General features: G+C 48.0%; 1 protein-coding gene and 1 long non-coding RNA gene across 4 annotated transcripts in view; one reads left to right on the top strand and one right to left on the bottom strand.

The window, feature by feature from the left end:
* Nucleotides 1–746: 746 nt before the first annotated feature.
* SRPX2 (sushi repeat containing protein X-linked 2) overlaps nucleotides 747–26,502 on the bottom strand; it is a 36,638-nt gene continuing 10,882 nt past the window's right edge. Inside the window, exons 3-12 of one of the 3 annotated variants that reach the window (XR_474965.3) lie at nucleotides 22,711–22,791; nucleotides 15,584–15,775; nucleotides 13,520–13,696; nucleotides 13,078–13,204; nucleotides 12,816–12,937; nucleotides 10,303–10,482; nucleotides 9,584–9,717; nucleotides 6,003–6,124; nucleotides 1,514–1,764; nucleotides 747–833 (exon numbers count right to left, since the gene is read on the bottom strand). Coding sequence is in view for 2 of the 3 variants with exons in the window: in XM_007507796.3 (XP_007507858.1) it covers nucleotides 1,584–1,764; nucleotides 6,003–6,124; nucleotides 9,584–9,717; nucleotides 10,303–10,482; nucleotides 12,816–12,937; nucleotides 13,078–13,204; nucleotides 13,520–13,696; nucleotides 15,584–15,775; nucleotides 22,711–22,791 (1,316 nt within the window). In the remaining variant the exon portion in view is untranslated. Of the gene's footprint in view, nucleotides 1,765–2,595; nucleotides 4,149–6,002; nucleotides 6,125–9,583; nucleotides 9,718–10,302; nucleotides 10,483–12,815; nucleotides 12,938–13,077; nucleotides 13,205–13,519; nucleotides 13,697–15,583; nucleotides 15,776–22,710; nucleotides 22,792–26,502 lie in introns of those variants that run through there. The other 2 variants (XM_007507796.3, XM_056809307.1) reach the window with 2 other exon arrangements.
* On the top strand, nucleotides 4,214–16,156 carry LOC103096983 (uncharacterized). Its single transcript, XR_474964.3, has 4 exons — nucleotides 4,214–4,799; nucleotides 5,987–6,116; nucleotides 13,860–13,995; nucleotides 15,999–16,156. It is a non-coding gene; the product is annotated as an uncharacterized LOC103096983 (long non-coding RNA).

Here is a 26,502-nt window from a genome sequence, read left to right on the forward strand (position 1 = left end):
TCTGGGCCCTGTTACGCTACCTTGCTTCTGGGACTTCAGACATGCTAGGTAGCTCTGGTCTGCCAACTGTAATAAGCTCTGCTATAGGCAAGGGCGTTGTTGCTCTTGCTCATTATTTGACCCTGACCTTCAGAACTGGAAGGTCCAGTCTTTCTGGATATCTTCCACGTGGAGTTCACTTTTGCTTTGCATTCTAAGACAGAGCCTGCCCACCTCTGAGTTGGTGCTCCTTCTCTGACCTTTTAAGCTTTCCTGCATATCCCATTGTCCCACTCCAGCCCACAACTACTTTTTTTCAGCTTTGCTGGATTTTCAAATGCAGTTTCCCTTAAAACTCTCCTGTAATTAGTGCTTTCTCCTTTCCTGGCTTAGGGCAAGGAACCCATTTTCCCTGCCTCATCTGTATGCTTTTTGGGTCCTTGAGTCACACTTTGTTCAGGGCCCTGCTTTGAGTAATCCATATCTTAAGCTAGAATCATGTTTATAACTTCCCCCTGCTCCCTGAGGCCACCTTGGAATATATATCTGGGATGAATTGGTTTTAGCCCAGCCAATAATAAACGTGCCATCTCACCTTCAGGTGCCCCTTCACACCAAACAAGGGCTCTGAAGGAGAAGGCTCCCAACTACCTGGTGTGTTATTGGGCATTAGGTCAGGACAGAAATTAAGTAAAGGGCCTGAGTAGTCACAGGAGAGGAGCTCTCCACACAGCCTCAGTGAATAGAACTAAAGACTGGGCCAGGCATAAAAGGCAGGAAGAAAAAGACCTTTTATTCAACAATCCTCCTTCACTTCCTTGAAGTTCTTAGCCTCTACCCTCACTGGACCTAAGCTGGAAAAAAGAAGACATATCTGAGTATAATAGTTTCACAGGGCCTTTGGAGGGAGCAGCAGGAAGAGAAGCTACAGTTTGTTCTTGGACAACTTTAGTGGGAGCTGGAAGGGCAAGCTGCCAGGACAAAGTGGGTAAGATGAGCTAAGAGTACAATGATGTTCTTAGGGTAAGGCAAAGGGAGAAGCACTGGGAATAAAAAATCAAGGACTAGCAACGTTCAGTGCTACACATGCCCTTCCTTCCCTTCCCTTCCCCTCCTTTCTCCTTCCCTCCCCTTCCCTCTCCCGGACCATGTGAAGGGAAAGAGGGTGATTTCTGCTGCTGGTGGTATACTATCAGGGAAAGGGAGCCAGTTAAAACACACATAATGTTGGTGAATGAACAGAGGGGTTTATCAACTTCTGGGAGCTTAGAAAGTTAAAGGGGGGGCAGAAGAAAGAACATGACCCCACAGCCTCTGCCAACGGTCTTAGAATCTTATGGAATTCTCTGTTCTTTGTGTTCCGTTGCCATCCAGAAGATAGCCTCTGCTGAACCTGACAGGCCTAAAGAACCCCACTCACCCCCAGATCCCTGAAAACCTCCCCGTGGGGGGGCAGTGTAGGTTACCAGCCCCCTGCTCTGTTCTTAGTGCTCTAGATAGCTGGGCACCCAAATAGAAAAAAAAAACTCCCTACTGATTTCTTTTCAGGGTCCAGAGGTCTTGAGCCAGGGTGCCTCACGTACACCCTGTGCCCTGGCTCAGGTTCATTCACATACATCCTGCTGTTTCCGACGCTGGTCCAGCTCCTGGTTGCTCAGAAGGTAGTCATCAATGAAAGTGAAGATTTCTTCAGGGGTAACTGGTTCCATGTACCGTTCTCTGTCTACACCCAGCTTGTCAATAAGCACCATGTTAAAGTAGGATCTGGTGAGGTGCTGAAATTGCCTGGAAGAAATAAAAAGCCCAGTGTCAGGAGACCTAGAGGCCATCCTCTTGGCCTCAGTACCCTTCATTTCCACTCCACTACTATAACAACTTGGCTTTCCTATGGCGATTCCCTTGAATTTTAACCCAATCAGTCACATTTCAATCCAGTACACATATTTATGAAGTGCCTACCATAAGGAAAGCAGTGGGTCAGGTTTCCAGTGACTGTCAACTTTTCAGATGTTAATGATCACCTGAATTCAAAGTGCCATGCATCATCCAAACTAAGTAAAGCCATGACACGCTCAGATGAGTGCACACTCCCCTGCCCCCCCCCCCATGTCCTAGTGCAAATACAACAAGGAGACACTAGCACTGTCAAGAACCAAACAGAAAAACCCAAACCATAATCCTTTTATGATGATAGAATTGGTGTGGAGGGGCAGCCATTTGACAGAATCCCACTGTGGAAGCTCCCTCTGCCTTTACCTAGGTCCCTGGGCAAACTCTTTGGTAATTCCATTTTAATTAAATTCTGGAGTTGCTGGGGGAGGGAGGGGACTGAGGGCTTTGAGCTACACACAGCTGGTATGTTTCAGAGGCAGGACTGGACCAGAACCTGGTTTTCCCGACTCTGAATCCGGCCTATGGCACCACATTGTTTTATAATGCATGACAACAACCTAAGCAATTAGGAGGATTACATCTTAGAGAAATTCTTAGCCTCATTTTCCAGGTGAGGAATCTGAGGCTGGATGAGGTTAAATAATGACCAGCTCACAGGCAGAATTTGAACCCAGATTGGATTCCCCCCTCCAATTCCCCCCAAAGGTTTTGAAAGCATATTACCTGAACCAGGCTGTCCCTTTCAAAGTAGATTCTTTTAAAAAAAGCAAACCCATCCATAAATAAACTGGGAAGTCAGCATTTTCATCGAAGACACAAAATGTGGGCATATGGCAGGTAAGGCAGTTGGCTGGGATGCCCAGGTCAAGGGGGTGGCTGGAAAAGTCTTTGGTAAACAATGCACAGAACAGAATGAGACGACGTGGAACTTGGTTGAGAACAGGAACTGTCCAGGGAAAGGGGGAGGAAAGGTGATAAGGGGAGGCTTCAGGGAGGGGGAGAGAGGCTGGACATGCCTGGCCAGGCTGCACCAGCAGGGGGGCAAGCCACTGATTTTGGCCTGGCTGCCCCCTTGGCCCCCTCTCCTCAGCGGCAAGGCCTAGGGCTTGGGCCGACCCCGACGGTGCGGGGCAGCCTTGGCCTTGGGCACGCTGTGGCGCATTCGCCGACGCAGGCTGGCGATCTCCTTCTCCAGGCGAACGATGCGCTTCTTGGCCTCCCCTGGGCTGCGGAAGGCATAGCTGTGTTCCTGCAGGACCTGCTGCCAGCCCGGGATGGGAGCAGTGGGCAAGGGCAGGGGTGGGGCCCCGGGGAGGGGGCCGTGGTGGCGGCGGCGGGGATGGCCCCGTCTGGGCCTGGGCCGCCGGCTCGGCCTCCACCTCCACCTCTTCGTCGATCTCCAGCTCGGCGTCGACGTCGCCGTCGTGAAAATGGTCCTCCTCCTCCTCCCTCTGGGCCTGGCGGTTCAGAAGGGGCCCCTCTTGGGTCTCCTGGGGCTGGGGCCGGCGTTCCTGGCGCCTGCGGGCCGCGGCACGGCCTTTGCCCTTGGGCGGCCCCCGCAGACGGGCCGGGTTGATGTCGAAGAGTGTGGGCACGGCGTCCCCCCGGAGGCGGCGCGTCTGGCCTGTCAGGTCGAAGCAGGAGGCCTCGAAGTGGCGGGAGCACAGGAAGGCGTGCTTGCCAGGCACGAAGTTGTCCCGCCGCAGGAGGCGGACCCACTCCCGGCGCCGCTTGGGCTCCTGGGGGAAGCGATGGAAGCTGATGTTGACGTGTTTGTTGTAGGTGGCCGGGCAGCCGGCCGCGGCGCAGTTGGTCGGCATTCCCTGTTCGGCTCTCTGGCGGCCGGGCGAGCCTCGAGCGCCCTGGGGCACGCGGGTGGCCGGGGGCGGGGACTGGCCTGGAGCCGAGGAGAGGGGGGCGGGGGGAGGAAGAGAAGCCACCGCTGGGGGAAGCGGGGGCACGACGCGGACAGGGAGCCCGGGCCTCCTCCGCAGCCCAGCCGAGGGGCCTGAGGAGGAGGAGGAGGAGGCGGCGGGGGCGGGGCGGCAACGGGCGCGCTCACCGCCCGTGACGTCAGTCGGCCGTTATCTCGGCGAAGGCAGGCCTTGGCCCCTGTACCAAGATGGTGGTCAGCTCTGTCCTCTGGTGCTGCCCAGCCTGAGAGAGGAGCGGCCTTGGGGTTCTTAGGTAGATGGTGGGCGACCGCGGAGAGATCTGAAGGCCGGATCAGTCCGCTCCCACAGAGCCGGATGTCAGGGGGACAACAAAGGGCGGGACCAAAGGCTGGCTACGGCCGGGGGGCGGGGGGGCGCTCGGGCCGGGCTCACGCCGCCCGCGCCGCCCCCCGCGCTTTGAGCACCCCCGACCCGGCTAGCCCGACTCGCGTCCGGGCAGCGCACCTCACGGCGAGTCGTAACACGGGCTCCTGCGAGAGGGTGACAGGGGCTAGGCGGCTCCCCAGCGTCCCTCGCCTTCAGAACTCCCCCTACCCTTGGGGGACTTCGCTGCCTCCGGCCGCGCCATTGTGACGGAACGGGGAGCACTCGGGGCTCAGGGGGCAGCGGGCATGGCCGCTCGGGGCCGCCGTAGGCGGGCAGGGCTTTCGCTGCTCTTGTGGCCCCCATTACAATGAAAACACTAACTCCCACTCCTTCCCCGGGCTCCCGTGGCGCTGTCCCACACATCAAGTGGGAGCCCCTGCATTCACTACCCTCCTTTGAGGCCTGAGCAGATAGGAGAAAGTTTCTCAAGCCTTTGGCAAACTTGTAAGGAAGGGGTAGAGCTAGAGTCAGAGAAGTAGCCGGCGTTTTCCAGGAGATCCACAAGGCAATAAGCTTCCCAAGACAGAATTGGAACCCAGGTCCTGTCGGTTTGGAACCAGCACTCTGGCCTTTCTTATTACCCCATTGGCCCTTCTTCTAAGAGGGGTAGGTGAAGAGGCAGGCACCCGATTCCAAGCAGGGAGGGCAGCTCAGACAAAGGGGGACCAAGAACCTCAAATGCAAGGAGGAGAATCAAGTTCTGGGTGGGCTTGAAAGGCTAAGCCAAGGAGTTGATATTTTATTCTGGGGGGCAATGGGGAGCCACAGGAGCTTCTCAAACAGGGAAGTGACATGGTCAGCCCTGGAGAGGCCCTGTACCAGGATAGGAATTATGTGAACCCGAGAGAAGGAGGCAGATCACCCAGAAGTTGTGGAATGGGGTGTGGAGGGGGGAGATGGACAAGGGAGAGGGACAGATTTATCTGAAGGGAATCTGGAAAACTGGGAGGTGCCCTCCAGAGAAATAGGGACATTCAAAGAACAGGTGAGCTTATGGGAGAAGCTAAGGAGTTCTGTTTGAACCCTACCCTACTGCTCTCAAACTCTGCCCTCTCCTGACCTAACTGGCCAGGCCAATCATTATTCTAACCTTCAAAGTCACTCAAGCCTTCTTTAATGATGGGAGCCATTATCTTTCAAACACCATAGTCTGTGGGGCAGCTGGGAGGCCTGATGGAAAGAACACTAGCCCGGGAGTCAGGAAGACCTGAATTCAAAACTAACCTCAGACACTTTCTAGCTGTGTGTCCCTGGGGAAGTCACTTAACCACTGTCTGCCTCAGTTTCCTTATCTGTTAAAATAAAGATATTGGTGCCTATCTTCTAGGGTTGTAAAGAGGATAAGTTGATGTTTGTCAAGTGCCTTAACAAACCTTCAGATGCTCTACAAGTGCTAGCTATTATTATGATGCTTATTTCCTAGCATCTACCTCAGTTGGCTTTTGTCTTTTTGTCTCATTGAGACCAAAATCTTGGAGCTAAGTCCTTAACACAGAGATACCCAAGGCAACCAGGGTACCACATGTAGGAGGTTGATAAGATGAGAAGATCTATTTCTACTCCTATTTCCCTCAGAGAATGATGGGCATGATTGAGCCTATAATACTGTTAGTAGACAGACCAAAGCTGATGAGTGAGTCTGAGCCAAGAGGATTGCTGGTCAAACTCTGCATCTTGCAAAGTGCCCAGTGACTCTTCAGGAAGTAAAAAGGGCCCCAAAGGGAGAAGTGTCCAGGGCATCTCACACAATCCTCATTCTCCATTCTTACTATCTTTGCCCATCTCTTCCCCAGCCAACCCTTTCTGTACCTGAGCTCCTCTATGATGCCAGCCGACAGCTGCTGCTCCCGGATGCGTCCCACTTCCTGAGGAGGCTGCCCCACCAGTTCAATGATGGTCATGTGGCGAAGGTCCAGCCCACAGGTAGATTGCTACAGAGGAGACATTTGGGATGAAATGGGTCTGGGACTGCCCCAAAACAAGAGGGTCCTTTAGGGACTTGGATGCTGGGGGTCATTCCTTTAGTTCTGTCACCCAAGAGACCACAGTGTGCCTCAGGCAATGGAGGCCAGAGTCCTCTGCCAAAGACTACATACACCCCATGGGGTTACAACTGAACCTTTCTGGCCCTCCGGGGCTATGCCATCACTACACAACATACACACTGGTAGCTGTTTAAAACACCCTGACTGCCAAGTGGGAGAATCTCAGACTGTAACAGTATAGGCAGGGGGCAGCTAGGTGGTTCAGTGAACTGAGAGCCAGGCCTAGAGATGGGAGGCCCTGGGTTTAAATTTGACTTCAGACACTCCCTAAAGTGTGGGACCCTGGGCAAATCACTTAACTCCCATTGCCTAGCCCTTACTGCTCTTCTTCCTTGGAACTAATACACAGCATTGATCTTAAGATGAAAGACAAGGGTTTTATTTTTTAAAAAAACTCTAGGGAACAGGGAAAGTACTCAGCCTCATTCAATTCAATGTCACCCACCTTAACACTTTTTCTGGTTCTTAGACTGGGAGAGGCAACCTGGTATAGTGCTTGACTTGAGCTCAGGAAGACCAGGATTTAAATCTTTCCTCAGCTACTTGCATCCAGTTGGTTTAGTGGATGGAGAGCTGGCCTGGAGTCAGGGAAACCTAAGTTCAAATCCAATTTCAAATAGTTTCTACCTGTGTGATCTGGGACAAGTCATCTCTGCCTGCCTCAGGTTCTTAATCTGTAAAATGAGTATGATAATGATACATACATCCTGGGATTGTTGTGAGGATAAAATAGGATCATATTTGAAAAGCTTTTTTCAATGCTAGTTGTTGATATTATTATTACTTTGTCACTCTGGTCGGGTCATTTAAACACTTTGGACCTTAGTTTCCCCATTTGTAAAATGGGGGTCATAATAGATCCTATCCTACAAGCCCATTGTAAGGCTCAAATAAGAATGTGTTTAAAGCATTTCACACATCCTAAAATGCTATAGAAATTTCTTCTTCTTCTTCTTCTTCTTCTTCTTCTTCTTCTTCTTCTTCTTCTTCTTCTTCTTCTTCTTCTTCTTCTTCTTCTTCTTCTTCTTCTTCTTCTTCTTCTTCTTCTTCTTCTTCTTCTTCTTCTTCTTCTTCTTCTTCTTCTTCTTCTTCTTCTTCTTCTTCTTCTCCTTCTCCTTCTCCTTCTTCTCCTTCTTCTTCTTCTTCTTCTTCTTCTTCTTCTTCTTCTTCTTCTTCTTCTTCTTCTTCTTCTTCTTCTTCTTCTTCTTCTTCTTCTTCTTCTTCTTCTTCTTCTTCTTCTTCTTCTTCTTCTTCTTCTTCTTCTTCTTCTTCTTCTTCTTCTTCTTCTTCTTCTTCTTCTCCTTCTCCTTCTTCTTCTTCTTCTTCTTCTCCTTCTTCTCCTTCTCCTTCTCTTCTTCCTCCTCCTCCTCTTCTTCCTTCTCCTCTTCCTCCTCCTCCTCCTCTTCTTCTTCCTCCTCCTCCTCTTCTTCCTCCTCCTTCTCCTCCTCTTCTTCCTCCTCCTTCTCCTTTTTCTTCATCATCTGTGGTAATGTTCCAGTGATACAGATCACCAGCTATCTATACCTGCCCCTCCTGTGTCATAGGGGGCTTCACTCAGTGTGCTGGGGCCTTCCTTGAGTTCTCTCCATATGGGTGGCAATAGAGCATAGGGGCTAGCCATCTGTTATTGCTTATCCTTCCCCTTTTACTAGCCTGTTGTCTTTTTAGGTCACATATTTCATAGTCTTAAAGATTTAGACCTGGACAGAAATTTAGAAGTGATTTAGTCCAATCCCACTTTTTTTAAAGCTCTTACCTTCTGATTTAGAATCAGTACTGTGTGGTAATTCCAAGGCAGGAAGGGCTAGGTCATGGGGGTTAAGTGACTTGTCCCGGGGTCACACAGCTAGGAAGTGTCTGAAGTCAGATTTGAACCAACAACCTCTATGATCTCTAGGCCTGATACTGTATCCACTGAGCTGCTTAGCTACTCCACTTTCTAATCTTCTTACATCATGTGATCTACTCTGTAGCCTCTTTGCTATTTTTCTCTCACTTTGTCTCCATCTCCATGCCTTTATCTTGGCTGATTCCATAGGTTCTCTCCCTGAGCCTTGACCTCTTAGAGTCTCTGACCCACTTTGAGCTTTAGTTCCTCTGGGAGGCCTTTCCTGGCAGGCCTGCGCCCCCCCCCCCCACTGCTGCTAGTGCCTCCCTAAGGTTACCTTCTATTTATTCTGCATTTATCTTGTCTGTTCCGATTCAAAGATATTATCCATTCCGCTTTCAGAATGAAAGTTTGTTGAGGGCAGAGACTGATTTTTCCCGGCAGGATGTCAGATACTTTATATTACTAAATGCTTAGTGAGTGATTGAGACTGAAATTTTAATCCAGGCCCACTGCTTTTCTGGGCAGCAGGCTTCTCCTCTAAGCCTTGCCAGTTCAGCTTACTTCTCTGGCTCAAAGCTGACCTAAGATGTGGGTTCTGGTCACAGGTGTCTTCTCCGTGTGGGCCAGCCTTGGGTCTATTTCTTTATTCCCTCTGAAAAATATTGAGGTCAGGGCAACATGATCTCTAAGCTTCCTTCCTGCTCTTGAGACTCCATAACTGATTGTGGTTTTCTTTCCCTGGGCCCCTGGAGGAACAAGGTCCTTAGTCTTGGTCCTAGGGTCACCTTCTTAGCTTTAGGGGGGAACTGTCCTCACAGCTACTTGCATCTTCATTGCCTACCAACATTCATTGAGCTTCTCCCCTCTGGCCCCCTGGCCTATTCAGCTGCCCCACATGTCCCTCAGAGCTAGTTCAGCACAGCCTGTTCCCTCTCCAAAGTCCTTCTTAAGACCCTTTCTTAAATAACTCCATTTCAAATGCATTTGCTGGCATTACTAGTCTGCTTGGGCAGCCCGAGTTCAAGTTGTCCCAATCCATCCTGGTGGTATGTATATGTGAAAAAAATCTTCAGCTCACTGCCATATCCTTTTCTGGGTGAATATGACATGGTTCTTGCTTTCCTTGACCATAGTCACACAAGTATTTAGGGCAGAGGAGGAGAGGGCTTGATTGGAAGCCAAAGTGAAGCTTGGGCTCTGATGCTGGCCTTCCAATTCTCTCATTAGCTATTGGAGCTATGATTTCCTCAGTGTTAGGAAACTCCTGGGATTGAATCATGCATGCTGAGCATGCAGCTCAGTACCTCTTGGGCAGATTCAAGTCTTACATAGTTGCCTGGACCACGAAGAAATTAAATGACTTATCCAGAGTCACCCAGCTAGTATGTACCAGAGGTAGGATTTGAACTCAGGTCTTGCTGACTGAGGCCATTAAAACAGGCTCCTAATACAAGTATTAAAAGAATAATAGCGATGATGATAATAAGGCAGCTGATTAAATGGAATGGACTCACCTGTAACATGGAGATCTGCATTTTGTAGTATCTATTGGAAGGATCTGGAGAGGAGACAATGAGAAGCCGCCTTTTCTCATAGAACTGATCCAGGAGGGCTGAGGCTGAGTTGACGTTGACGTTAATCTTCATGGCTGGAATAGAGGAAGGTGGCCATTGAGGACCCTGCTTCTTCTTTTCCTCCCAGAAGATGAAATTAATGTATTCTTGGGTCTTAGATTCCTTCCTGCTAACCCTAATCAAATCCCCTTCCCTACCCTCTGGAAGAGAACTTGAAGGTACTCTTGTCCTCCAGTGGGGTCAAGAGCACCATATGGTTGTTGTATCCAGGGCCCCTACCACAGACATCTTACATCTTTCTCTCCCTCCACTCTATAAGCACTGAACTCTTATATCAGGTCAGAGATGTTACTAGAGTGGGACAAGAATTTAAATGTAATGGGCAACAACAGTACCATCTCGGACATCCTTTTGTCTTTGCTTGCCTTGCTTCTTGTGTAGCAGCAGAGGCCTTTGTCTAAGGGTCTTTCCTCTCCTTTTAGCAGAGTAGACACATTCCTCTTCTCTCCATTACCATGCCCTTGGAGATTCTACCCTCTTTCCTGCTTTTCTAGGGTATAAAAATGACTAGTTCTAGCTCTGGTCAGGGAGCGATGACCTTCTGAGGTGAGTCAACCTGATCCGCATGACCACTCTCTTTTCCCTTCTCTCTCACTCACGGGTACAGATGGGCTGGGATCCTGACCACTGTCGGCTAGACTGGCAGACTCGGGAGGGGGTCCCCTGGCGCTCGTAGCCCCCATCACATTGATACTCGCATACAGCCCCATAGTTGTCCCCTGCCGAGGTGCAGGTGAGGTAGCCATGCTGAGGTGGCTTCAGAGTAGGGCAGCGTCTCACTGTGGAGGGAGAAGTCATGTCAGCCTAGAGGATTTCCTCTAGCAAGGGAAGGCCCTGACAGTGTCCATGCTGGATTTTCCAAGGTGAGAGACCATGGTATGCCCAGGATGGTATCTGCAAAGGCAAGAATAAAACAGGGAAAGTGAAAGACTGTCAAGAAATCAATGTAGGTTGGAGGAATTATAAGGAAGGAGGGCTGGTGTAGTTGGGAAAAATGTGGGACTCAGCTGACTTTGATGGTAGGAAAGGAGGGAACTTCTGATCAAGGCTGTGCAGCTTCTCCAACAAAACCCTGATGTTCCAGCTAGCCTTGATGATGAGCAAGAAATACAGGGAGAAAATACAGTGACTTCTTCTACCCCCAAACAGCACAAAGAATCAGCTGGAAGCCTGAGGGAACAGGAAAGTGGACACTAACAAAGTCAGCTCCAAGGCACAACAATTTTCCAGGGTGACCAGAGATGGACCAAGGACATGTGGGCCTTCAATCTCTGTGTCTGAGATTGCCCTCAAGAAAGCTTCCAGGTGGGCATCTTGGAAGGGCCTAGGAGTAGCAGTAGGCAGTAGGCAGAATGATTCGACAGTGCTCAGACTGGGTTGTCTCAGGTATGTATCCTTCATCTCCCAGAAGACTGGTGGACTTCTAAAACATGTCTCTATAGAGGCTAGGACTGAATGGACCTGGCCTGCCCCAATGTGGCTGTTCTCACATTCTCATTAAAGGACTGGATTGGGAGTGATGTGAGATCAGTCACACCCAGGCCGTGGCCAAGAGCTTGTGGGGCTTAAACTAGAGAGGCAGGGTAGCTGGATTATGTGCGTAGAAATGGCCTTCCAAGCTCCAAAACAAGCTTCTTTTGGTGAGGGCCCTTTCTCTTCAGGCTGAATTAGAAGGGCCCTTAGTAATGATCTAGTTTGAACCTCTCATTCACCCAGTGAGTTGACTTGCCCAATGTCACACAGTGAGTTATCGATGACACTGGAACTGAGAATATTGTGGCATTTAAAAGAGTGGAAGCCATAAACTGTAAGAGTTAAAATGGTTGAGGGTCGTAAACTGTAGTGATTAAAATAGTGGAAGATATAAATTGTGATAGATATAAGAGTGGGTGAGTAAATTGTGACCGCAGGAAATATGTTTTCACCACAGTGTCTTGTTTTAAATCAAATATTTAAGGTGGTTGCCAGGGAAATATTCCCAATTATGAATATACCCAAGTCAACTGGGTTTTATAGAGATTTTTAATTAATTATACAATAAGGAATCAAAGAAAGAGAGAGAGAGAGAAAAAGGAAATAAATGAGAAAAGAATAGGCCGGTCCAGGCAGCCCTGGCCAACCCAGGCCTAAGCCCTAAAAAAAAAGATCAGTCAGTCCTAATCACTCACCATAAGATCTGTTCAAGCGAGGATTCAGGGGGACAGAGTCTCCCCAGAGGGAGTTCCAGCCAGAGTCAGCCTCCCTTGAGAGACCTCCTTAGAGATTGTCCTTTCTCTCAACAACCTCCTTAGAGGCTGTCTCTCAAGAGACTCTCTATATCTCAAGAGATTTTTTCAACAGTCTGTCCTTTTTCTTATATAGCGGGTTTTCTCCTATGTTACCTCCCCTAAGTTCTTCCATCTACGAATCACAGTAGCTGTTTTCCAAAGGACAGCCCATTCTGAATTCACACCTGAGTAGATTAATCCTTTTAGTAATCCACACCTGAGTAGGTTAGAATCTCTGTGTAAGTTTTTTCCTCTTTGCTCCTTTTAAGTTCACAAGTTGCCTGACCTTTATAGGTACTTAGCATCCCTTTGTAATTAATTCTAAAAATAGGCATGGCTTAAGTATGGGTGTAAGTATTTTTCATTGTTCATCAAGGAGTTTTCTCCCCTAAAGCAGTCTTAAGTACGGGTGGAGTAGAGGTCTTCCCATTTCTGATCTAAGTAGAGTTCTCACATTTTAGATACAAGTAGCTTCACTGTTTAAAATGGGGAATAGTTCCAATAGGGAATTGTCCCAATAAAAAATTCCCCAGTGGGGAATTTTTTAACATTCACAAGTCTGAGAAATTTCAAGATTCACAATATTCGGGTCTCTTGACTGGCAGTCCTCTGCCACAACATACCTGAGTGAGGATGTGAGATCATATGATCATAGATTTAGAGCAGGAATAGCATTCATATGAGGAAAACAGAGGCCCAGAGAGTGAGTTATACTCATTGTCCCCCACGTGATAATTAACAGAGCCAAGACTCAAACTGAGTTCCTCTGTCTCCCTTTCTATTGGCCTGTACATGTGTGCTTGGTCTATGAAAATGAAACAGAAGGGAAGTACATCTTTTCTGACCTTGAACCTTGATGATGAACTTGCAGCTAGCCCGATTATAGGCTCGGTCATAGGCAGTATACCGAATTACATGCTCTCCTTCAGGAAACCGAGAGCCTGGCTCAGGTCCCCGCAGGGTCACCCTGGATGGAACAGAGCAGAGTAATCATTAGGGAGAAGAAGCCATGATCAGGATTAGGGGGCCAGAACTTAGCCTTATTCTTGCCATATGAATGCTGGGAGGAGTAGCTGCTGTGGGAGAAAGATACTGTTCAGTACCCACCTGGTAATGGTGCCATCTGCAGAGTCTTTCACCACAGGTGGGTCCCAGTACACCCTGGCAGTCAGTTTCTCTGGCTCAGCCATCTTCTCACGAGAGTGGGGACAGCGAATCTTGGGAGGATCAATGTCTGCCAAGGTGTGAAGTCAGATAGCAACTTCTGAGTCCCTTCTCATTATAGGCAAGAGAACCAGTGGGGGTGGAAATCTACTCCTTCGGGTGGATACAGGAGGGTAGAAGCCCAAAGATATCCTAGGAAGAAGCCTAGCCCAAGGTAAGGGTATGTGTGGAGAAGCAATAGCTGCCCCGAATAGGTTATACAAGTACTGTGGATGCGCATCCCATGGGTGGCAGATATTCCTATTCGAGTGGACATTCATGGACAGATGGATCAAGTCAAGGCAGTGCTGGTGGCAGGACAACTGTGTGGGGATTGGAAACTTACCTACACATACAGGCTCGCCTCCACTCCACCGCCCGTCCTCCATGCAGATTCGGCTACGGTCACCTTCCAGGTGGTAGCCACTGGCACAGTTGTAGTCACAACGGGAATCCAGCAAGATGCCATTCGTGCAGGTGTAGGTGCCACTGGTGATCAGTGGCAGCACAGGACATCTCACCTCTACAAGAGAGCAGAGGGGGCTTCTGTGAGCAGTGGCAGTGCTCCCAGTAAGGAAAAACAATAATTTATGGCAATTTGTTTTCTCTATTTATATAAGTACCTATCCATGATTTCAACTAAAGCCACAAAGCTTAAAATATTTACTCTTGGTCCTTTTACACAGAAAAAGTTTGCCAACCTCTGTTATAGAGGAAGAAGAAAAGGAGGCCCAGGACAAAGCCTCAGGAGACAGCCATGGTTCGTGGCCATGTCACAGGCGAAGATCCCACTAAGGAGACTGAGAAGGAGTAGTTGTACAGGTAGGAGGAGCGCCGTTTCACAGGCAGCTGGAGAGGAGATAGTTTTCAGGAGAAGACTATGGTAGTGTCAGAGGCTCCAGAGAGGTCAGGAAGACTGAGGAATGAGACACTCTGGCTTCAGTGAGTTGGGTGGATGGATGGGTAATGAATGAAAATGTACCCAGTACTGAAAAAAGTGTCCAGGGAGGGAACCAAGTTTCGGTGAGAGTCAGTTTTCTACCCCTTCAGCTCTGTTCAGTCTCCTTCTTTGAGAGTCCCTTTCTGCAGTTTGCACTGTTGGCTTTAGGCGACTAGAGCCTAGCCTAGAGCTTCAGACTTGTGGCATTGAAGCCTCCTGAAAGTGACTGGAATGCTGTCTTGGGGTTCAGGAAGGCTGAGCTTCACATCCCACCTCTGACACTGGCATTGAGACTTCTCAAGCAAGTAACCAAAGCCCTCTGAATCAGTTTATTCACCTGTAGATAAAGGCTGGACTGTATTATTGAGGACTTCTAGAGAGGATTCTTTGTGGCCGGGCTGCCACCCTGGAAATTCCTTGAGAACCATTTAGGAGATTTGTATTCTCCTGCCTTCTCTAGAATCTCCTCCCTTTACCAGATGTCTCTTTGTGACATCTAACTGGCTCTGGGGTTCTCAGAGAGTGTGCCAAATGAGCAGAAGTTCTGGCAGCGCTATCCAAGGCAGGGCCTGGAGGTAGACTGTGTGCCCATTTTCCAAGCCCTACTCTAGGGAAGCTCAGGGACACTTGAGCCCAGGTTGGCTTTGGGCTTCTAGAATCTTTCCAAGGCCATATGGCCAAGTTGTCGAGGAGTTACAGGGAATGTGCCAACAGCACAGACACATCTTTTAAGTCATAGGGATGCAGAGGTGCCCTTAGGGAGCTTCTACTATTGTGGTGTTCAGTAGGGAATGCTGAATGGCTGCTGGAAAGAGATATGGAGGGAGGACCGGGTTGGAAGGAAGGAAGGAAACAAGCTTGTAGTAAATACCTACAATGTCCCAGGCTCTGTGCTCAGTGCTTTACAAATTATATCTCATCTGTTCCTCACAACAATTCTGGGAGGTAGGTACAATTATTATCCCCATTTTATGGGTGAGGAAAACAGAGGCAAAATGACTTGCCCCAAGTCAGAGAGCTATTAAGTCTCTGAGTCTGGATTTGGACCCTGGTTTTCCGAATTCCAGGCCCGGTGCTCTGCCTGTAGTCAGGGATGGGAGGAACTGGAGGGAAGAAGTTGCTTTCTATTTCAACAGAACATTTGTATCCCCCTAGGCCTAGGATCTCCTTTTTCTGATACCACCTCCCACCCCCTCCAGTGTCTTATTTGGGGAAACATGGAAAGGGTAGCTTGGGCAGTTTGGCAGCAGTCAGTTAACCTCAAGGGTTAGGGGGGAGGAGAGGTTTCTGTCATGGGCTTCAGGCCCCTAGAGGGCCATGCAGGGAGCCCAGCAGAATTCAGTGGGAGATGGAGAGCAAAGGGATGGGCTGGCTTGTTGAGGAGGTTTGGAACTTCACAGGTTGCCTGTCTCCGGTGTCTCTTGTACACTGGGAGGGGTGGGGTCCAGGAGGGCACACACGCTCACTCACGTCTGCAGTAGGCTGTCCCAGACCAGCGCCGGCTTGGCAGGCAGTTCACGGACCTCTGGCCGATCAGCCGATAGCCCCGGTCGCAGGACAGCTCACACCGGGTGCCCAAGCTGCTGTGATAGTTACCCCCCCTTGGGGAGTAGCAAGTGGCTTCTCCATCTTGAATGTTCAAAGTATAGCACCATCGGGGCACTAGAGAAACAGAAAGTCAGGTTAGGGAAGAGGGGACAGTTTGGACAGCTGGACTCGGCTATCTCAAGCCCCCTTGGTAACCTTCTGGGGGGGGTGGAGGGAGGAGTGTGTGTATGTGTGTGAATCTTATTTCATTTGTTTTCATTTTTTAATTTCATTTTTATTTTTGGTTCCAAATTCTCTCCTTTCCTTTCCCTCCTTTCCTACCCATTGAGAAATCAAGAAATACAATATCCACTCTACACATGAAGTCATGCGAAACTCATTTCTGCATTAGCCAGGCTCCAGGGAGGAAAAAGCATGAGAAATAAAGAGACAAAAAAAAGAATGCTTGCGTTCTCACTCTGAGTCCATCAGGGCTCTTTGGAGGTGGCTAGTATCTTGCATCATGATTCCTTTGGAGTTGCTGGGGCCGGGGCCGGGGCGGGGGGGGGTGTGTTGTGTTGCTGAGAGTAGCTAAGTCTTTCACAGATGATCATCATACAGTATTGCTGTTATTGTGTAGACAGTCCTAGTTCTGCTCCCTTCCCTTTGCACTTGTTGTATAGACCTTCCCAGGTTTCTCTGAAATTGTCCCCTTCATTACTTCTTAGAACACAATAGTACCCTGCAACAACCATATGTCATGACTTCTTCAGCCAGTCTCCAGTTGATGAGCATCACTTTGATTTCCAATTCTTTGTTATCACGAAAAGAGCTGCTAGAAATATTTTTGTAGATACGGGCCCTTTTATCCTTCTTCTTTGAAGTCCTTGGGGGTATAGACCTAATAGCAAGCAGTGTTCTCCAGAATGGTTGGACCAGTTCACAGCGCCACCACCATTGCATCAGTTTCCCCATTTTCCCACATCCCTGCTAGAATGCGTCATGATCTTTTTCTTTCGTATTGGCCAATCAGATGGGCGTGAGGCGGTACCTCAGAGCAATTTTCGTTTCTCTAATTGTGAATGATTTAGAGAACTTTTTTATATGACTCTGGAGAGCTTTGATTTCTTCCTTTAAAAAGTGCCTGTGATTTATCACCTGTTTCTTTGGGTCTATGTTTTAGGGTTTTGGTTTTCTAAGATTAGTCATTTACAAAAATGAAAAATATAGAAACATGTTTTGTGTGATAATACAGCTAGAACTGCTTATCAGCTCTGGAAGGGGGGAGGGAAGAAAGGAGTGAGACAATTTGGATGAAATAACTTCAGAAAACTCATGTGGAAATGTATTAAAATAAAAAATAAAAATAGAAACCACATGCTGAATTAAAAAAAAACACCCCAGCAACAACCCCAAACCAAAGCACAAAAAATTAAAATTTTTAAAAAGCGCCTAGTCATATCTTTTGACCATTTATTATTTGGGGAATGGCCCTCATTTTTGTAATTTGACTCAGTTCCCTATATGTTTGAGAGATGAGGCTCTAGTGGAGAAACTTGACATAAAATTTTCCCTCAGTTCTGCCTATTGTGTAATGAATTTTAGAAATTCTGCCATCTAAAATGGTTACATTTTTAAAAAAGATTTCTTGTTTATAGGACCAAACTTACATTTCAGAGACCTTTGTTTATTCTGTTTTCCTCTGAATAGTTTTGGGTAACCTAGGGTTTTTCCCACCGAGATATCTCACTATCTGAAAAACTAAAGTAGTGAGGAGAGGGAAGAGAACTTTTTGAAAAAATGAGTCATTTTCAAGGTAGTACCCAGTCGATTCACCCAACATCCAATACCAAGCTGACTGCGGGCCAATATCTGTCAAGGAAGGGTGTGTACCAGTATGGATGACTGGGTATGCACTTGGTGGTGGCAGATGAGCTTGATTTTTAGAAGTCAGTCTTCAAATACTGTCTGTGGAAAGTACAAAATAAAACGTGGCCATTGAGCTGGGTTTGGATGGATTTAAATGGCCAGTGAGCTTACAGACTATATTGTCTCCTTTTACCTCCTTCCCATCTCTCCATTCTCTGCCTAACCTCATGTAGTCCTTGAAAAGAAAAGTAAGTTCCTGCCGCCAAGGTCTTTGACCCTGTTAAGCAACAGAAACAGAGAGGATGTCATCAGAAGATATGACACTAAAGCCACTTGATGGCTGCTGCACCCCAAGGCCCGGGGGACCTTCCATTGGACTTGTAGCTGGAACTTCCCCAGGCAAAGTGGGAGCTCCTTCGAGAGCACTGACTGTGTGACTTCTCTTTTTGTGTCCCCAGCACTTAGCATAGTGGTTTGCACATAGTAGGTGCTTAATTTAATAAACGCTTCATTCATTTAAACAAACAAATATTCTCTGAATGGCAAGAGTTGCTCAGCTTAGGCTGAGGACACCCCATATTTGATGGGAAATGGAAAAGAGCCCAGTAGAAAAAAACCTTCTGCCTGGAGAAAAACAGCATCGCAGGGGTGGGAAGCCAGGCCTCTGAGTGTCAGGACCTGCTGAGTAGTAATTAGTGTCATTTGGGGAGTGTATCAAGGGGTGCAAAGTGCCTCACTGCAGACATGATTTCATTTGAGCCTGGTGATAACCCTGTGAGATATATACTCCAGACCTAATTATCCCCATTTGACAGACGAGGGAAAGGGGAGCTCAGAGAGATGAGATTACTTGGCCATTATCACTGGGCTAGTACAGGGGAGGAAGCAAAGAGGACACCATATTGCCCTAAGGCTGAGCAAGGCCTTCCCTTTGATTAGCTGGTCCAGCCTAGGCAATGGATAGAAAGAGAGAAACCAGCTGGCCCTGAGAGATAAGCAGCCCAGTAAGCTTCCATGTTGATCTTTGCCTGATTGGACAAGACCTCAGGGAACTTTTGACCGAACATATTAAAAGTACAGGAGATTGAACTGTATGTACATGGACTGACCTCAGGGCATGTTCTGGAAATGTTTTTTCCCTTTGATTAAATCTTGGCCATTAAACAAGTTCTGAAAGTTATATTTAGAATTGAGAGGCACAAGATGGAGCAGTGGATAGAGACCTGCCTTCAAACTGTGCCTGCTGTGTGACCCTGGGCAAATCATCGAACTTTTCTGAGCCCTAGACAACTGCCCAGGACTCGGTGACTAACTTGTGGAAAGGTGGTTTGGAGAGATTTCTCCCTGTCTAGGGTTCCCTTTGTTGAAGAAACAAAAGGCCCCGTTTGTGGGTTTTTTTTGCAAATTTAAATATTCAGCATTTTGCAGACTTTTGTCAATTTGGTTATGCTGAATAGAAGAGGACTAGAACATGAACTGGGATTAAGCCATCCTTTTGGAAGCTCAGGCTAACTGTGCCCATGGCTGCACGCTTAGCCCTCTACCTCTGTGCATGGCATGCTGACCCCATCTCGTGGCAGAATCCTTGCATTGCAAGAGCCATCACGTCCAGAGAGTGAGTATCAGGACAAAATCCAGTTAGGGACATGGGGAGGGATGGGTGGCGAGAGGGCAGTTCTTCTATGATTTTGCACCTAGACAACCTCGTCATCAACTCCAGTGGACAGAAATCGATCTGAAGGAGTCTCATCAATTTTATAAGTTTAGGCAGAAACCCATTTCTTTATTCTTTTCCATATGACAATGCTGGTTCAATAACCCAGGAGCCGGGTGCCCCTAGGGGAGTCTCTGAGAGTTCCAGTTTTCCTGTCAGCCAGATGAGGATCATCATCATCATCATCACTAGCATTTTATATGGTGCTAAAGTTTATAAAGTGCTTTAAAATTTCTTGTTTTAGCTTTACATCAACTCTGAGAAGTAGGTGCTATTATTATCATCCTCATTTGACAAATCAAGAAACTGAGGCAGAGGGTGACTTAACCAGGGTCACACAGCTAGTTAAATGTCTGAGATTGGATTTGAACTCAAGTCTTCCTGACTCCATGAGCAAGGTTCTCTCCACTGCCCTACCTAGATGCCTAGTAATAAATGAGTCCTAGTCCCAGCTTGGTCACCTACCTACCACCTGTATGACCTTGAGCAAATCACTTTGCCTCTTCAGTTTATTTAATGAAAGGGATGGACCAGATCCCTACCAGTGTTCATCCCCATGGTCCTCTAAATGGCTCCATCAGCCCCTTCACTCACAACCAGATCTGCCGATATCTGTAAGGTTCTATACGTTAGCTTACCAATGTACCATGCCTCTAGCTGGGGGGTTGTCGGAACCACTAGACCTGGCCAGAACTGATTGTTCAATTTTTTTGTTCAATTGTTCAATGTTCAGTGAGAGCATTTACACCTCTGAAGTCAGTAAATGTTACAAATCCACGCCTTAATGAGGGCCTCCACTTAAGAAAGTGATGGAGAAAACAATAATGAAGATTAAAGGGGGCAGCTGGGTAGCTCAGTGGATTGAGAGCCAGGCCTAGAGACTAGAGGTCCTGGGTTCAAATGTGGCCTCAGACACTTCCTACCAGGTGACTCTGGGAAAGTCACTTGATCCCATTGCCTAGCCCTTAGCGTTCTTCTGCCTTACAAAGTGTTAGTTCCAAGGCAGAAGGTAAGGGTTATATATATAGTGAGTTCTAGGTGCTTCTGGGAAGAGGGAAGTATAAGCCCTGAGTCCTATTCTTATAGAAACAAACATGAGAATAACTGATGTTAAGATGTGGCTTTCAAGTTTAAACATGCGTTATCTCAGCAGAGCCCCACAACAGCCCTGAGAGAGAGCTTTAGCTGTTGTGATTCCCATTTTACAGATGAAAAATCTGGAAGGCTTAGAGTTAAAGGAAATTGCTTAGGGTCACACAGTTAGTAAGGGTCAGAGGCAGGGTCCAGGCCAGGCTTTGCTGATTTCAAGTCCAGTTCTAAGAGAATTCTAGATTGAGGGAACCTCCAAAGCTGTCTAGTCTAACCCCTTCATGTGAGAGATGAGGGAATGAAGGCACAGAGAAGAAGTGACTTCTTCCCGGTTGCACAGGTGGCAAGCCTAAGTTTTGAACTCAGCTCTCCTAACTCCAAATCCAGGACTGCTTATTTTGCTGCCCTGGGAAGCTATAACAATGTATTGCCTAATAATTTAGCTGGGGAGCAGTGAGGCCTAGGAAAAAGCTAGTTAGTAAAAGAAGGCGGGAGCTGCTAAATGCCTAGTGAGGAGCATAGACACGAAGTACTGGAGGAGCTCAGAGAAAGAAGAAGCCAAGATGGCCTGTGCTGGTCAAGCAAGGTTTCACAGAGAAAGAGGGCTATGAGTGAGGCCTCAAAGGATGGTGAGCATGCATCTAAGTAGAGTTGAAAGGAGTGTACGGGCCACTTGGGGCTCAGTGACAAGGCTAGTCTGGCTGCTATTAGATGATGAGAGATAAGCTTGGGTAGGTAGATTGGGACTTAGGGGTAGGGACTTGGGTGGGCAACATTTTTGAGTGGAGGAGGCCAGATGATGATGAAAAGGATGGTTCAAGATGTTTCATTGGGTGCATCGGAAGGATTGGGGATGGGGGCAATGAAACTGACTAGAAGAGTATTGCCATATTTGTGCCATTAAACTAGGATGGCATCAATGGGATTGGAAAGGAAGGGACGAAGAATTCAAGAGCCACTGGTATGGCAAAAACAATGGAATTTAGAGACTGGTTGACTTTACTGAGGAGAGGCAAATGGAAGATGTTTCAAGCCCTGGTAAATGGGGATAGGATGGAGCCATTAACAGAAATAAAAAAATGAGGAACCCAGTGATTCCTAGTTTGGATGTGCCCACTTGGAGGGGCCAGTGGGCTACCCAAGTGGAGGTATCTAGCAGGTAGTTGAAGACACATGATTGTGAATCAGGAGAAAGGAAGAGGGAGACTGGAGATGGAGATTTGGGCAGCACTTTCAGAGAGGTGACAGCTGAAGCTGCAGGAACTGGAAGAGATCTCTGGGGGAGAAAGAATAGGGAGGTTGGAGGCTGAGTACTGAACCTTGGGAAGTGCTTGAACTTTAGAGTTAGGAATGAGGTAGAAATGAGAAAAAGAGTAAAGGAGCTGGAAAAGAAATGATTCTGGAGCTAGGAAAACCAGGATACTGTAGCATCAGAAGGCCAAGGGCACAGTTCCTGGCACATTACTTAATAAATATTTGTTCTCCTCCTCCTCTTCATCATAAGAGCAGCTCACACCTATGCAGATGGTTCTCTAAGGTTTATGAAGTGCTTTCTGGACAGTCTCCCCTTTGAAACCCAGAGGAGGTGAAAGAAAAAGATGTCAGATGCTACCAACAAGCCAAGGGGGATGATGGTGAAGACCAGGCCCTTAAAGCTTAGCTCTTAGAAGTCTTAGAATTTGTAGCTGTCTTCTTGTTTCTCAGATTCACTCTTATTACTCTTTCTTCCCAAGAGCACCACTGGCTGCCAGACCAGTGTTTCTAAAACTCCACTCTTTTCATGTCAGTCATACTTAAGGACCTAGAATTGCCTGTAGCATCAAGGGCAGTTTTCTCTCCCTGGGAGAGAAGGTGAAGTTTAGAGTTCAGGAGTAATCTCATCCCACCTTCCACCCAGTGCAGTTCTACCCTCTCAAATCTCTTGAGGCCTTTTGTGATCTGGCTCCAGCCTCTGTATCCAACCTTATCTTCTGCTACTCGCCAGTCTGACCCTTCAGCCACATCCAGGCTGCTCTCCTCCTTCATACTCCCAGGCTGGTTCATTCATTGATGTAACCCATATCTGTTGTGTTTATTTTATGTGCCTGGCCATTATCCTACAGGGACCTGGGGGATATAAAGAAGTGTGATCCAATGACTGGGGATGTAGACTCCAAATGATCAGCCTAGTGCAAACATCAACAACATGGAAATAGGTTCTGATTAAGGACACATGTGATACCCAGTGGAATTGTGTGTTGGCTACAGGAAGGGGTGGGGGGAGATGAGGGAGGGAAAGAATATGATTCTTGTAACCAAGGAATAATATTCTAAACTGACTAAATAAAATAAAAAAAGAAGTTTGTGATCCATGGTCCTTGCTCTCCTGGGGCCGAGGCTGGCCCTCAGCTGCTATTACCTCGATAGTCCAGACTAGGGGCCCGGGGGGGCATTTCAACAGACACTTCATTGTAGCTTTCATCAGGATAGTAACCTGAGCCTGGAAGGAAGAGAACATGGAGAAACATGAGGTCAGAACTTCTCAGGCAGGCCCTCCCCATCCTTTACACCTTCCCAATGGTTTCTTCCTTGGACATGACCATCCACAAGTGAGGACAGGAGCAAGCCGGGAATTCTGTGGGCAAAGAGCTGTCCTAGAAAGTGCTAGGGCCACCAATAGTGGCACTTATCAGCTGCAAACTGTCCCCTTCTCAAGAAAGCTGGCTTAGAGGGAGGGGACAATGGCAGTATGAAGGTCTCATTCCCATTTGACTGCAAGAAGTCAGAAAATCTACTCTAGCAAAGTGGTAGCTGTGGCCTTTGAGCAGTTCCCCTGTTCTGCTGCTCCTAGGGTATGGGTTCTACCTAGGCTATGGTGCGAGCTGAGCCTGAAGTTAGAGGTGGTAGCATCCACCCTAGAAGCTCTATCAAGAAAACCCCAAATGGGGTCACAGTGGGTCATACATGACTGAAACAACAGAACAACAGAATTATCATTGTTGTTGTTGTTGCCATTCTTATAAAAACACCTTCTAGAAATCAGTGGAGACTCAACCAATCGGAAAGGCTATTTGCTCTACCATTCTTAGACCCTAAGAGCAGCACATCCAAGAAGTATGAAATACCTCCAGACGGGGACAGCCTGCTTCAGCATAAACTGGGATGCAGACCTGGGGATGGAGGCCTATTTTTAAGCTGTGGCTCTGTGACTTTGGCCAGATCACTTGACCTCTCTGGGCCTTGGATTTTCCTTGCTGTGGAATCATGGGGATGGAAAAGATGACCTCCCAAGTCCTTCTCCAACTCAAAATCTCTGATCCCTTGAAGAAGTACATTCCACGCTGGACAGTTCCAATTGTAGACAATTTCCTCATATCCAGCCCCAGTCTGCCTCTAATTTCTCCACACTGGGGAAAATCGAATCTAGGAATTAGCCTTCAGGGCCAAGCAGAGAAGCATTAATCCTTCAGAGAATATCAGCTCTTTGGGGGGGGGGACAATTTTTCTCTTTTCATTTTCTTCCCCTGACTGAGGAGACACATAATAGACCCTTGATAAATGCTTGGTGTTTGAGTAAGCATCTAGGATGTACCAGGCACTGTGCTAGGGGATGGAAATACAAAACCAAGCCAGACAGTGCCTGCCCTCAAGAAGCTTGCATACTGTTTCAGGGATACACTATAGAGTAAACATATACATGGTCATTTGAGGAGGGGAGTGCATTAATAACTGGGAGATCAGGAAAGGCTTTTTGGAGGAAATGGCACATGGACTGAATCCTGAAAGAAGCTGAGAGGATTCTGACAGGTAGAGGTGAAGAGGGAGGCCATGCCAGGCATGAGGGACAGCTTGGGCAAAGCTAAGGGGGTAGGAAATGGAATGTCAGGTGGGGGCAGCCAGTTTGGCTGGAATGTTGGGTGTATGAGGGGAGAGACCGGAAACAGAGAGATCATCTAGGAAGCTACTGCCATAGTACAAGACATGGGTAATGCGGCCTGAACTTCAGATTGTACAAAACATAGAGAAAAGGGGATGAATGTGAGAGATGTTGAGGAGGAAACATCCCCAGGAGGTGGGGAGGGAAAGGGAAGACTAGGATGCTCATGACAAAGTCAGCCAGGTGGTACAGTGCCTGGATTTCATCCTGGCTCCAGATGCCAGCTGTGTGACTCTGGGCAAGTTTCAACCTCTGTACTTTACTCCCTAAAGCTGGGGTAATAATAGCACCTACCTCCCTGGGCTATTATAGAGACCAAATGAGATAATATTTGGCAAATGCTTTGTATAGCAGCCTTAGAGTGCTCTGATAATGCTAGCTCTTGCTGTTAAGGTGGCAAACCAAGGCAATGGGTAGGCTTCCAGTGTGCTGCACGCCCATTCCTTGCCACCCTCCATCCTTCTGTGTGGCACAGACTCCAGTGGAAGCCAGCCCAGCAGCTTTCAAGCAGACTAAACAGTAGGTTTCTCTAGACTGCTAGGTTCTCTGCAGGAAATCGGTCTTGAATTAGTGTTAATTGGGAAACAGCTTTCCTAAACAGAGTTCCAGGAAGCCTGCCTTCCAGCCCCCACCCCTTCTGGCTTATGAACTGGGCAGTTGGCTGGTTAAGGGTCAGAAAAGAATTCCCCGCTTGCAGGAGAGGCAATTTTTCCAGGCTTGGGGCTGTTCTCAAGGAGTGAATGGAACCTTCCAGAAGGGAGAACTGCAGGCTTGCATAAACAAGCCTGTGCCTCACTCTGGTTTCCCTCTAGGGGACAGCTGGGCCCCCCTCTGCTCCAGGGTGGAGCCCAGGGCTCAGTCATGAAGCTGCTTCAGCTTCCCAGGTTCCAGGCAGAGGGCGGAAGCCAAGGCTATTTGGAAAACAAGCAACTACATCAGATTGAAAGCTGGCATTGTGAAATCTCCTCTTCCTTGGGTTTCCTTCGTTTTAGAAGAGACCTCATTTCCCTGGTCCTCTCCTTCTCTCCTCCTGATGAATCCAGCCAGCTATTTGGGTTTGGGGATTAACCTTTAATGCATGCAGCTCCTGGCAAACAAAAGGCCAGAAGTTGGTGGACCTCTAAGCCTGGCCTCTCCCATCCCACCATAAAGGAATTACCCTCAGGGAGGTAAAAGGCCTGTTCACTCCAGCCTAGCTGGGCCTCCACAACCCAGGCTTTCTCAGAAAGGGGGAAGATGGGCAATGGCTTTGTGAACATGGCCATTGAAGGATGGTGTCCCCCTGCGCCTCCTTGTTACCTACTCCTTTCACTCAGGACCCAAGGCCAGCAAGTATGTTACATCCTTCCTGAATTCCAGGGCCTGTGGGACAACACACCAAGTAATCACAGGCTTTGCTTTCCTGGGGAGCAAATGGGGCCCAGGCTTGCTGCGTTCCCAGCCCTCCCTCCAACAAGGGCTAAACTCTGGAAGGATTTCTCAGAGCTCACAGATAAGAACTTGAACTGAAAAGAGGAGAAGGTCCTTCCCATGGCTCTTCTCTGCCCAGAGACTTGGCACAGACAAGTAGCCTCTCCCTGGCCCCCAGGCAGCAAAGGCTCCCTCCACACAGGGGTGTGACTACAATGAATTACTTGTTCAGTGTCTTAAACTTCCCCAGGAGCTCCAAACAAATTCTCATCTTAGAATTGGAGCTATAGGGCTGTTTGCCTCTTTCCTTTTATAGATGAGGATGCTGAAACCCAGAGAGGGCCCATAACTTGCCCAGAGCCTCACAGCTAGGAAGTAGACAAGCTAGGATTTGAATTCAGCTCCTGTAACTCCAGGTCCTGCTCTTTCCAGTGTCACTGGACCTACATCATCTCTGATGGCCTCAGTAGCCCTGTGAAGTAGGTTCTATCTCCATTTTACAGATGAGGAAACTGAGGCAGACAGTGGCTAAGGAACTTATCCAGGGTCACACAGCTAGTAAATATCAGAGGTAGGATCTAACCCAGGGCTGGCCTGACTGTTAGCCCAAGTGTTTTGGATGGAACAAAGTGAGGTGAAAAGGAATTAGAATCTAAGGAACAGGAAGGAATGCTCCCGGGCTTCCTAATATTTCCACCACCACCACCCCTTGCCCTGCCCTTGCCCCTGTTGCTTTTTTCTCAGGGTACGTATGTATGCAAGGAAATTATCTTTGCAGAGCCCTCCATTCAGTCCAGGACTATGCCCTCCCTACCCAACTTCCCTTCCTTCACTGCCACTTCCATTTATAGGCAAGGCCACTGG

Source organism: Monodelphis domestica, chromosome X (genome assembly GCF_027887165.1).
Source record: "Monodelphis domestica isolate mMonDom1 chromosome X, mMonDom1.pri, whole genome shotgun sequence".
In the NCBI taxonomy this organism is placed as follows: domain Eukaryota; kingdom Metazoa; phylum Chordata; class Mammalia; order Didelphimorphia; family Didelphidae; genus Monodelphis; species Monodelphis domestica.